This window comes from Diplotaxodon limnothrissa, linkage group LG6, assembly GCF_057381915.1.
Source record: "Diplotaxodon limnothrissa isolate DT_005_m linkage group LG6, D_limnothrissa_male_GT1.1, whole genome shotgun sequence".
Classification (NCBI taxonomy): domain Eukaryota; kingdom Metazoa; phylum Chordata; class Actinopteri; order Cichliformes; family Cichlidae; genus Diplotaxodon; species Diplotaxodon limnothrissa.
In genome coordinates, this window is record NC_140601.1 from 24,333,076 (window position 1) to 24,345,205 (window position 12,130).

Here is a 12,130-nt window from a genome sequence, read left to right on the forward strand (position 1 = left end):
TAGTAGACTTCAATCACCTATCCTACTAATTATGTTGCTTTTGAAAGAAACATTGTCATTTGTATCTAATTGAACTGATGCTCAATTTATGAGGTTATGGAACCCTGATGATGGGATCGACAAAAACTACAATCAAAACTAAAATCTACAAAAGCTGAGCCAGGGACTAAAGCATGAAATAAAATAACAAAACTAAAAACAAAACTTGTTTAAAACTGGAAATGACAGAAATATATTTAGAAGCATAAAAACAGGATTTTGGTAATTATAAATATTGTTAATTTAGGGCAGCTGTGGCATAAACCTAACACTGGGTGGTGGGCTGATAAATTTATTTCATAGTTTTTTGTGACCCGCCTACCAACTACGAATAAAAATTAGCAGCTGCCGTTTTCATGTATTTTAACAAGTGTCAGGACCCTGCTGAGGTGTCCTTGATTCCCTGCTAAAGAAATAAGTGAAGAAAGAAAATAAATAAATAAATAAATTCTTCTGTAACGTATTGTCTTAAGATCAGAAACAGTTTTTATACACATGAGCACATCAAACAGCATATGAGCTTTAAGCTGTCCTCCTGTTGTACAGGGTGAAAGAGAATCTCTAATCACTGACAGTAATAATTCCTTTGCTTATCTAAAAACATCAGTGTGTCCATTAAAATCAGAGTCAAGTTCAGATATGATGTAGAAGATCATGTATCCTACATCAAATGCCTGTAAGATAACCACCGAGCCAGCCGAGTGGAGCCTGTTCTCAAATAACATCGCTTATACCTAAATCCCTAATCTCATCACGCTATTATATTCCAAGTCTGAACTCTCCACATCAGATTCTCTGTTAAAGCAGAGCTCCAAAAATAGCCTGTACACTGTACCTATCGAGCGATTCTCGCCTTTGACACTGTCAAAACATGTGACAGGGTGTACGGTTAATGTTCATATATATATACAGCAAATCACTGAGTCTCAAAGATGTGTTTAGTGCTATAAGGGCACCCGTCTTTTCACTCTCTCTCTCGCACACACACACAGACACACTTTTCGCCCGGTCAGCATTTGCACAGCCGTGTGTGTTCATCGTTACAGCCTCTGACTGCAGCGCTAAAAGTGACAGATGTGTCCTGTTAGCTATATGTGACAGACCGTGCAACAAGACAGAGCACTGTGCAACAAATGACCTGTTTGATTGCACACATACATAATAGAAACGATTTGAAGATGAGCCAAAAACTCCAAAGTGCATGTTTATTATAAACAAGATTAAACGTCTAAAGTTCTGCCTGTGATCTCTGGAGGCTGCAGAGTTCATTACAACCCATTAAAAGCTCAAACTATATACTTTTCTTAGTGCCCTTGGTCTTTTCTAACTACATTATATCAGGTGAGTTGTATAAGCTGGTCTAAAGAGCAGAAAAGTGTTAACACGATGATGTCTAAAGCCTCAATTATACTTTCTGGGTTTGTGAGTCAGCTGGAGTCCCAAGTGAAGTAAATTCTCGTCAGATGGCAAGCGCAAGTCCATCTGCTGCAGCTTCCAACTAATCAACCTCAGAGCAAAAGGTCCAATCAGCTGCCTTTATTCAACAGTTTGCAAGGTTAATACAGATCCACATTCTCCAGAGGAAGATTAAAATTTAAAAAGAAGGCTAGAAAATTTAAAAATCGAAGCTAGAGTTCATTTTTTAACATGCAAAACTATTCAGTAACATAGTACGGTTCACAGCCTCATGTTTATTTAGTAGTGTTAAACTACCCATGCTTCACCCAAAGCTGATTCATCCATGTTCATCCAAACTGAATACTATCAACACATATTGTTCACTTTGTAAAGGTTTGTACAAGGCACTATCTAGAGATCTATCCATCTAGTTTTCAAGCAAATGTATTTGCAAAAGGCTAGTGGGTATTCCTGTCTTGCAGTCAGTAAATAGACCCCTTACCAGAACTGAAATGTGTGGGCTGAGTGTTATTTACATCTGAGGGTTTAAACTAGCACATATGTGACAAACTGTCGAAAGTCTCAAACACTGAACAGCATTTTAGTGTGAAGGTGTTAAAGTGATAAACTCAGAAATGTTTAATTTTAACTGCGGGTGTCCAGTTATTATTTATTAGAGTTACAGACATCTCGTCAGCAAAGTGACATTTCCATTAAAGTCATGCTGTTAATAGAGTATATATACATTTTTTTTTATTAACAAACAAATAAGCAAACAAAGGAATACAAGGTTTTCGCACACAACCATCTCTAGGTTTTAGAGAGACTGGTGTGAAAAAGAGAAAATGTCCAGTGAGCGGCAGCTGAAAGTGCCTTGTTGATGCAGAGCTCAGAGGAGAAAGACAAGAGTAAATAAAATGACCACTTATTACAACCAAGATATGCAGAAGACCATCTCTGAACACACAACATGTTGGACCTTGAAGCAGACGGGCTACGGCAGCAAAGGACCACACCAGGTGTCACCTGGGTGCTTACAGCACGATAACACACCTCGTCACAAAATTCACATCATCTCAAACTGCTTTCTTCAACATGGCAATGAGTTCACTGTACTCCACAGTCACCGGACCTCAGTCTCACTGAGCACCTTTGGGACGTGGCGGAAGAGGAGACTGGCATCACGGATGTGCCACAGACGAATCCGCAGCGTGTGATGCTGTCATGTTAAAAATGTTTTCTGAAGAATGTTGAATCTCTACCACAAAACATTAAAGCAGTTCAGAAGGTAAAAGGGGGTCTCTTTTGTACATCGCTACCACCTTCCCATGCTGTCAATCTCAATACTGATTAATGTAGTCTTACGTCTGCATGGTTTAAATCTGTGCTGTCTGTCATTCTCCCTTTTATACTCTCATTTGTGCAATCCATCTCCTCCCCATGTCCACCTCGCCTAATTCACTCAGAGCTCCACCCAAGTCTTAGTCTTCATCTTCACTATCACCAGCGTCTAGACTCCAGGGGGGGTCCTGTCCTAAATCCCATCACTGCTGGAATTCCATTCTGAGATGATGGGGCAGTCTAATCACTGAATGCACTGATTAATTTCTCTATCTAAAGAAATGATATTCTTTTCCCCAAATGATCTCTGCTTACTGAAATATTTTAGCCCTTTTTAAAATTAGGTTTTACTTGCACAAAGACAAATTTTCTGTAATTAATTCTGGAAATCAGGACAATCCCATTGTTTCCACAGGGATAATTTACGAGGGTATTTTTCAAGGACACCTCAGCAGGGTCCTGACACTTGCCGACAGCAACAGCTCCTCACACACAAACACAATCACAGATGGTAAATGCATTTTAGCTAAACACTCAAAATATTCAGGAATTCTCAGAATGTAAAGCATTTCTTTTGTTTTTATTGTGCATAAAAGAAAGAAGGTGATTTTTTTTAAGTTTTGGCTTCTGCCCCCCTCTCTAAGCTACTGACTGAGCCCTGAGAGAGGCAAGCCGCTGTGGAGTGGAGATAAGGCTACACCTGCCAGCCAAGCTCATCACTGTGTTTGTGGTTTTGAGTGTGTGTTTGTCTAAGTCAAACAGAAACACACTTTGTACTTACATTTTGTTGACTGAAACTCTTTGTTGTCTGTGCAGCGCTCCATTTCTCTCTCTTTCTCGCTTACTCAGAAAATGACAGGAAGTGTAAAAGGAAGGGAAGTTGCTTCTCGCTTTGTGTACGTGTTTTGAAATGTTGCGGCCAGCCTCTTCTTAAATTACGAACTCTATCGTGAGAACATCAAAAAGTCCAGCGACGGCTTCTCTGATGGGCAGCGGCACGAGTGTGAATGGATGTGTTTGCTGAAAACTCGAGAGGGAAGAAGACACCACGCGCCACGAGTCATGCCTGTGCCAGTGTGAACAAGTACCTGTGCCTGAGCGCGCGTGTGTGTGTGTGTGCGTGATCTTATGGTACAACCATGGCAAGAGCAGCACTTACTAAACTTCTTCTCCTCGTGATTCTTGCCTTCATCATCTGCCTCCCGGAATTTTTCACATTTTACCAAGGTTGGTCACACAAACAGCTTCAGATCCACATTAGTTCATTCTGTGTGTGTGTGTGTGCGTGTGTATTGTGTAAATGTTAGAATGTTATCCACCTTTTGTTCAAACTTTGCATCAAAGTAAAGCTTTAGACAACGTTCGCTTGATTTGCTTCCTCTTTACACACATTGTCTGTGGAAAGACCTGTCTGTGTCGGTCTAAGATTATAAATAAGACCCAAATATAGCTCCATACAACTCTGACTGACAGCCCTTTTGAAAAGGTTTCCGTATTGTGTTGCCTTGAAAACACGTTTCTTTATGAGAGCATCTCGGTTTACCCTTGTGCTCCTGCCGTCTTTGCCTTCAGTGGTTTTTCTTTTTTGTCTCTCCATCTGTGTCTTTCCTCATCTGTCTCTTTCTGTCAGATACAAACTGGAGGCAACAGCTTCCATTTCGAGATCTTGCTATGATTTATAGCTTGACAGCTCGTTCTTTGCTGCTTTTCCTCTTTATGCCTGCTTCTGCTGAGAAATCAGTCTGAATTTTGCCGTGTTCATTCTCTTTATCCTTGCAGTAACAAAAGTGAACTTCTTCTGCCTTCCCTACCGACCCTGCGAACAAGGAAATCAGGTGAAAGAGGGAGAAAATGGAAAGGCTGGAAATGATGACGCTAAGAGAGGCCATATGTGTGACCCATCTCAGACTCCAGATCAGGAAAAATGGGAGCAAGCGTGCATACGAGAAGATCAAAGCAATACAACAGATTCGGCTTCAGACGTCAGGCGAGGCAGAGATGATCCAAAAGCGAGGTGGTTCATGTGTGAGACAGACATGGAAATGGCAGAAGTACACAGAAATATCTCAACTTCAGGTATTCACATCTAGAGACTCAACAACATCTGCTTTCTGTTTAGAAAAGCTTGCTACTGCCTGAAGTCCACACCGCTGAGTGCATCTGACCCGTACTGTCTAGTGTGTTTGGCTAGTGTGATTATTGAGTGCCACGTCTGGGTGCGGTTAAGTAAACTGTGCCCTGGTCTGCTTGAAAAGGTGGTCCAGGGCATGCTTCAGTTAGACTCTTAGCATACTCTGTGTACGCTCTTAAGACTTCCAAGGTGAATCATGACTCTAGGATCCATCACATTTGAAAAGTTTAAGCTAATTAACAACTAATTAATTGTTTATTAAAAGTGACATTTTATGGTTACCGTCACAGTGAGGACTCTATGCAGTCCTGTGAAAAAGTAAGTAGATCCCATGATTCAGTAGTTTAGCGACAATAACTTGAAGCAGTTGTTTTCTGTATGACTTCATCAATCGCTCACACTGGACACACTTTAAAATGCCATTTAAGTTCATTGAGGCTTACGAGCATTAATTTATGCACATTTCTCTAAAGGTCTTGCCACAAGATTTCAGTCATGTTCAGGTTTGGACTTTGATTGCAACAGCTTAACCCTTTTGTTTTGCAGCCATTCTGTGGTAGTGTGCAGTCTGAACCAAGCTTTAGCCGTTAGGCAGATGGCCTCACATTTCACTCTAGAATACTTTGGTGTACAGAGGAGTTCAGTGTTGACTTACTGAGTGCAAGATGTGTCGGCCCTGTGGCTGCAAAAGAAGCCCAAGTCATCACCCCTCCACCACTGTGCTTCATAGCTGTTATGAGGTGATATGCTGATATGCATTATGGCCTAACATCACGTTGGTCTCTTCTGTCACTGTTCCTGAAGTCATGATCAGATGCATTTTTGCAAACTAAAGCCAAGCTGCATGTTTCTTAAAGAGAAGAGGGTTTGTCCTGGGACTCTTCCAAGCAAGCCATATTTGTTCAGTCTATTTCTCAGTGCATTTAACATGCTAACTGAAGCTTGTCAAATCTGAAATATACCTCTGGTTTGGTCTGGTGTATATTTTTGTATTTGCTCCTACCTGTTAGTTGTGAGATTCGCACCTTTAGCAATATTTGGGTGAGTGGTTGTACTGTTTTTTCAGCTAGTGTTCAGCTAGTAGCTTAGTAGTGGAAAGGTGCATCCCAGGTCTTAAAACTGCAATTCCTTGAACAGCCACTTGAGGGTAGATTTACAATGTAAAATAAACTTTTTTATAGCCTTGTACAGGAAAAGGCTTTTAGTCTCTAAAACTTCATGAAAACTGTACAGAGGACACCTGTCACGAAGTTTGCCATAATTCATCTTGTGTTTCTGTTGTTCAGCAGACCATCAGAGGTGCAACGCTTCCAGAGAGAACTGATCGCCTTTCACTAATTAAAGAATCTAATTAAGCTTTAAAATATGAGCATATTAACGTGAGCGTCACTGTGAGCATGTTCACAGGCTGGTGTTATTTAACTCTTGCGCTGCGATGCCTTCTTCAGCAGACAATATAAGCCTTTTACGCCCCAATCAATACATTCATGCTATTTATTCACCCACAGCTTACGAGTCACATCTGGAGGTGTCAGCCGAGCTTCATCTGCCCAACGCAGAGACCCTGAATCTCACCTTGTACGGCCGCAGCAATCACAGTTCCTTACACCTCTACCCACCTGAGGAGGAGGAGGAGGAGGAAAATAAGGGTGGTGATGAAGGACAGAGGAAGGCATTCTACTGCTGTCTCCCTTTCCTGCCCAACTCTGAATCGCCCAATCAAAGCCGCTGTCTCCTTTGGTTCGCCAATCAAACGGTTTGGAATTCAACAGCAAAGGAAAAGCTGCCATGGAAACAGACACAGAAAGGTTGGTGTCAGGCGGATGGAGCTGGGCTTCTTTGATCCCCACGCGGCAAGTGTGGCTTCACTGTAAGATGGAAAGGAGAGGAAAGAGGAGACAATAGGAGACAAGGAAATTGGCCACTCAGTTTTCATTTCATTCCAAGCTGCCCACTCTCTCAGTCCACAATGGAGTCATTCTTTTTAATAGAAGAAATTTCCTTCAGTTCTTCTCCTGACTTTTTGTTTCTCCCTCTTCCTCTGTACTACATGATCAGTCATACTTTCCAAAACTACAGTACATCTTAATTTACTGTATCTCTAAGCCTGTATTGATTTCTTTCTTTCTGCTCTGCTCTCCAAAAGTCCCTCATGCTTAAGACATTGATTAAGTAATATTTTCCAAAGTGCATAATGAAAGCTGGATATCCATTTCCTTCCAATTTTTCTGCAGCACCTCCACCAGACCTTTCCATTTATGCTTTTCCCTTTCTTTGTTCTTGTTTGTTCATTTCCTCTTATTATTTATATTGCCTCTTCTATGTCTTTTATCTCTTTCCAGTCCTCCTTCCTTGCCGGTCTCTTGCCTTCTTATCCTTCCTTCTTTTCTTCCTTCATCCACTCTACATTTTCATGTATTTTATTTTCACATGGCATGAATTTTAGTGCTGGAATGACTGGGATGGATTTTTTTTTCTTTAGGTAAAGAGGTCAGTAATGAAAATAATACATAATTGTTTCAGACTCTGCTTTGTCCAAAATGTTCCTCTGTTTTCCAGATGAGTGGCAGTGTGCGCTCAGAGTGGTCTGGCTGGCTCTGCTGTGTTTGGTGTTGCTGAGTATAGTAACGAGTGTGATCGGACAAATCTACAAGAAAAGGCGTTTGTGCAGTAAGAGACAAAAAACAATCAAACAAAAGAAATCACTCGTTTTATGATGCCACAACTGAAGAAACAAAGTCAAAATTTTGAGTTACTATTTTAAATTTCTAATTAAAAATGAAAAACTTTGAGTTTTTGAGTTGAGTTTGAGTTTGTATTAGTGAGTTGAAAGTTTGGACTTATGAATATAAAAAAGGCTTGGCTTTGTTTTTCAGTGGTGGAAACAGGCGTCCTAAGACATGTTTTTTTCCTCTGCCAGGGAAGCCGAAGGTGCACCCTGATGGCTTCAACTTAATTACTCAGCAATTAAATGGTAAGCCAGCAAAATGTGTATTCTGAAGTTACTGTACACTAGATACGTTTGTACTTCACTGGATTTCAATATTGTGAGTGCTTAAAAATATCCAACTTTAAACAAGTTCACCTTTTGCTGAAGGGCAAGACTGAGCGTGCAAACTGAGGTGCACATAAGAAAAAAACAACAACCATTTACACACAAAGATAAAAAGCAAACTCTAATTATAACACAAGAAAAATGTTTAAATGTAGCATGTTCAGCAGCAGTGGTCTGTCCAAAGGTGACTGACAATGTGCAAGGCAAAAGTGCAAAAAGTCATGTTTAGCGCTGTGACGTGAGACTTCCTGCTTCTATGGTGAAAGACAAGCTTTTTCTCCTGGCCGCATATTGCTATCAGAGCCACTGCTTTAGACTAGTTTCAACCACAGTGCAGAGAACTTAAAAAACAATTATTATTATGAGAAATTCTGAAGTGATTGGTTTTGTCATATTGTACAAAACCTTCTATGACAATTAAGCAAAGGTGAAACCAATGAGGGACAAGATCAGAGTCGAACTGAAGCAAGACTCATGAAAAACTGACTTCCACACCCAAAAAGGAAATGACAAAGAAATGAGTGTCTTACACTGAGGCATGAACACTAAGAGGAAGCAGACTCAAGGGAACACAGGAAGCCTCAAATTACAACCCCCACTAGGATTTTCTCAGTGCACATGTACCAATACACAGCCCTCTGTGACATTTCAAGCAGCCCTCAAGGACAGAATACACTACCATACAGTTCATTCACCCACAATATATAACTTAACATCAAATATAGAGGCAGAACCAAACCAAGGGAGCATAATCTATTCATCAAACTCAACAGTCACCTCAAGGCACTTTATATTGTGATAATACAGAGAAAATCCCAACAATCAGACTGCCCCCTATGAGCAAGCGCTTGGTGACAATGGGAAGGAAAAACTACCTTTTAACAGGAAGAAGCTTCTAGCAGTCCAAGTATCAGGGAGGGACAGTCGTCTTCGACAGTCAGTGAGGGGTGAGGACAGGAAGCCGCTCCGGAAGAGAGACAGAGATTATTAATAACTAATGATTAAATGGTGTATAAACATAAGACTCAGCCATTCAATGTTAACAAATACATCTGGTGTCAAGAAATGCCACCTCTCACTGTAATGGTTAAAAAAATGATAAGCCATGGCTTACTATCAACCAAAAACCAGTGTGTTAGATCTCTGAACAAACACACTAAATGTGTATTTAATCTATGTTTTCATTTATATGCTGGCTCAGTACATGGTCACTTTTAGAAATCCTGGTCTGTGAATAGTCTGTATTGTCTCTGAAGTATAATATATTAATAATATACTAAGTAAACTAAAATGTATTCCAGAAGATGAGAGTTACAACATGTTTATGCTACTCTTTTATGTAGACGGTGCCAAAGAAACAGAAGTCAGCCCTCCTGAAGGTAAACTGCTCAATAAAAACGCATTTACATCTGCGTCAACAGGTTTGGAGATTCTAACAAACTCTTTTTGGTCCAGCAGGGACAAACCTCCACTTATACGGGTTTCATACCTGGTCAGGTCAGTCCTTTTAATCAGTCAGCATCATTTAATGGATCTGTTGTTTCACTGCTTTCACCACGTTAATCTTTTTCTTTTTTTTACCAAAATGGATAGGGCTCTCACCAATTAAAGAAGTTGACAGTCAAAGTAGGTACACACACATGCACCTTTTAGAAAAATGAGTCAGATCACAAACACACGTTCTGATTGTCCTCACGTATACTTTTCAGATGACATATCAATGTTGATGGATGGAAATGCTGACCACTGCTATACTGGTAAAGTCTTTACTGGAACAATTGTACAGGTTCAAAGAGAAAGCTGTTGGTGGTTATGACCACCAATAGCTGGTTGATGACTTTCAGATACTCTTGCACGCATTCAAGACTTAACTTGGCGCCTCTTCATGCAACCAAAGTTTGATTAATTATATGCGGTTTAGTTTTTAGATGCTATGGGTCGGCCTTTAGTCCTGTCCTTACCAGCGTATTGCTGGATACGTTATTTGAAACTGCTGCACGGTTGGGAACCACATCGCCCTTCATTTTCATACGTGTGTGGTAATCTGCGAATGGTGCTACGAGAGCTCAAAAACTCCAAAGTGTAGCTTTAAATATGATGGACTTAATGCATAAATACAAAAAGTATACCAATGTGTAGCTAATTATCATTGAATTGTTTGCTGTATTAGGCTGTTCTCTTTACGTAAAACGTAAACATAAGGTCAGAGGTTAAATGTGATGTGATATTTGGATGTAAATTATAATGTGATATTTAGAATACACATACACCAGTATCATTTCCTAAATGTTGCCAATACAAACAAAGGCAGTCGTAAAGTTAAAAGACATTTTATGATGTTTGACCTTATAAAATACACACAACACTTATAAGAATCATAGTTTCTAAGTTATAAGGCTTTTTGGTAATTTTGGACCTATACATCATTATTTTGACATTGAGGATTGTGGTTGATGTGAGCCAAATTTTGAATGGATTGTTAACACGACTCCATTCTAAATAAAAAACGTAAAGTTTTATCGGAATTCATTCAAAACTTTTTGAGTTATGGTGTTTACAGACAGAACGGCATGCACACTTCCAAAAACGTAATCTTCCAGGCGGAGTTAATCGTCAAAAAATTCATCTCAGTAGACAATTACTGCAGAGTATCAACACATCAGAACCCTTTTAAAATGTCATCTAACAGTGCGCTTGGTGCCTTTTTTCTGTTGTCTTTAGGTTTTCTGCATCATCGCAGCCATCCCTCCGTCAGCTCCATCAAAGATGAGCCTGCTCGATGACAGGCGAGCAGCCGGAGGAAGCTGGAGGAAAACAGCCGCCTCATTTACCAGCATTACTAATGGTGAAAATAAAGATATCTGAACCACCTACATGTGCTTGTGAACTTATTTTCAGCATGTCATCTCGGAAGCTTTGTCTATGTTAGCACTTTATTAGAGGACAGTCTCTACACATTATTAAACTATCAAAAGTTAAATAAATGGATTGGCCCTCGAACATTTTTCACCCTGAAAGAACTAAATTGTTTTGTATTCTGAGTCAGATGCATGGCTGATAAACAGCCTTACCCCGTCTGGTTATAGCTGAAAGGAGCCAAAACATTTTGACAGCACTGACTAATATCTTGTTTGCTTAATAGCTTTCCTTGCCAGCATCCATGTATCTCTAAAACTGAAGAAGAAGCAGAGGGAGAGAAATATTTATCCTTCAGAGATCGAGGTAACTGTGGGCTAAGCGCTATAAAGTAATTCATCTCAAATTCTGTAGAGACGGCGGTTCAGAAGGAGGAGAAAAATGTAGAGCATAGTTGAGATACAACACATCTGACACATCTCTGCGGTGATGTGTGAGATGAAACCGACGTGGTATACATTTCTGAATGTTGGAACGCATGATCAAAGGCTTTGTTCTGGAGTAAAAACATGTAACCTATGTGTGCATGTAAGGCTGTCTTTGGGGTGTTTAAAGTGGAATCACACAAAGTGTACAGCAGGTCGAACGCGAGTAACCACCTGGTTTTATTTCACCATAAAAACATTAAAGGAGCCAAGCTCACTCTGCCAGGAAGTAACTAACTCCAGATAGCAGCACCTGCAAGGCTCATGTCTTACTGTGAATTTGCTCTTTTTGCAGTCAGTCGTACTCAACCATCTGGAAAACATCTGTATTTGCAGCACATTTTCAGAATTATTAAACCCAATCGCTACTCTTTTACTTTTATGGCGTAAGAGGGAGACATGAAAAATATTTTAACTTATGGGTCATTCCACCTCATATCGCTCATCACATTTTTAGATCATTGTCTGCTCAACCACCTGTGTATTGCTTGAAAATCGAATGGTTTAAAACTTGGATGACTATAATCTAGCTGTGAAGTTTCAGCCTCGTGTATCAAATACTTTTTTGGACATGTTTTGTTTTTCTTTTCTGAGGCAATGTTTCAACATGAATATCTCAAAAATGTCCAAGATAAAAGCCTAAAACTTTCTCTGATCTTTCTTTCTCCGTAAGATAGAATCAGGGTCTGTAATTTGGAAACAATGCTTAAAAATGTCTGGGTGGATTGAGCAAACACAACAAGTTGCACACTAGAGACATTAGCTCATTATTTAATATGAAAGAACAAATTTCAGGAGCTTCCAGATGTGAGTCTTATTATAACG

At 39.9% G+C, this 12,130-nt stretch overlaps 1 protein-coding gene across 2 annotated transcripts; it reads left to right on the forward strand.

Annotated features, from left to right (window-relative positions):
* Positions 1-3,639: 3,639 nt before the first annotated feature.
* Positions 3,640-10,826, forward strand: LOC146630608 (uncharacterized). 2 transcript variants are annotated; one of them, XM_085355982.1, is made up of 10 exons: positions 3,640-4,005; positions 4,558-4,854; positions 6,418-6,717; positions 7,469-7,579; positions 7,830-7,883; positions 9,308-9,343; positions 9,420-9,461; positions 9,558-9,590; positions 9,674-9,721; positions 10,686-10,826. In XM_085355982.1, the coding sequence occupies exons 1-10, from the start codon at positions 3,918-3,920 to the stop codon at positions 10,745-10,747; spliced, it is 1,071 nt and encodes a 356-aa protein (XP_085212108.1). In that variant the 5' UTR covers positions 3,640-3,917; the 3' UTR covers positions 10,748-10,826. The 2 variants fall into 2 exon arrangements, with proteins under 2 accessions (XP_085212108.1, XP_085212109.1); XM_085355983.1 differs by having other exon boundaries at positions 9,423-9,461.
* The last annotated feature ends 1,304 nt before the right edge of the window (positions 10,827-12,130 follow it).

Excerpts from the sequence above, each read along its gene's own strand:
- LOC146630608 (XM_085355982.1), top strand. The coding sequence starts at position 3,918 with ATGGCAAGAGCAGCACTTACTAAACTTCTTCTCCTCGTGATTCTTGCC. Across the intron at positions 9,462-9,557 it reads CGGGTTTCATACCTGGTCAG|GGCTCTCACCAATTAAAGAA; the intron begins GTCAGTCCTTTT and ends CAAAATGGATAG. Across the intron at positions 9,591-9,673 it reads TAAAGAAGTTGACAGTCAAA|ATGACATATCAATGTTGATG; the intron begins GTAGGTACACAC and ends TATACTTTTCAG.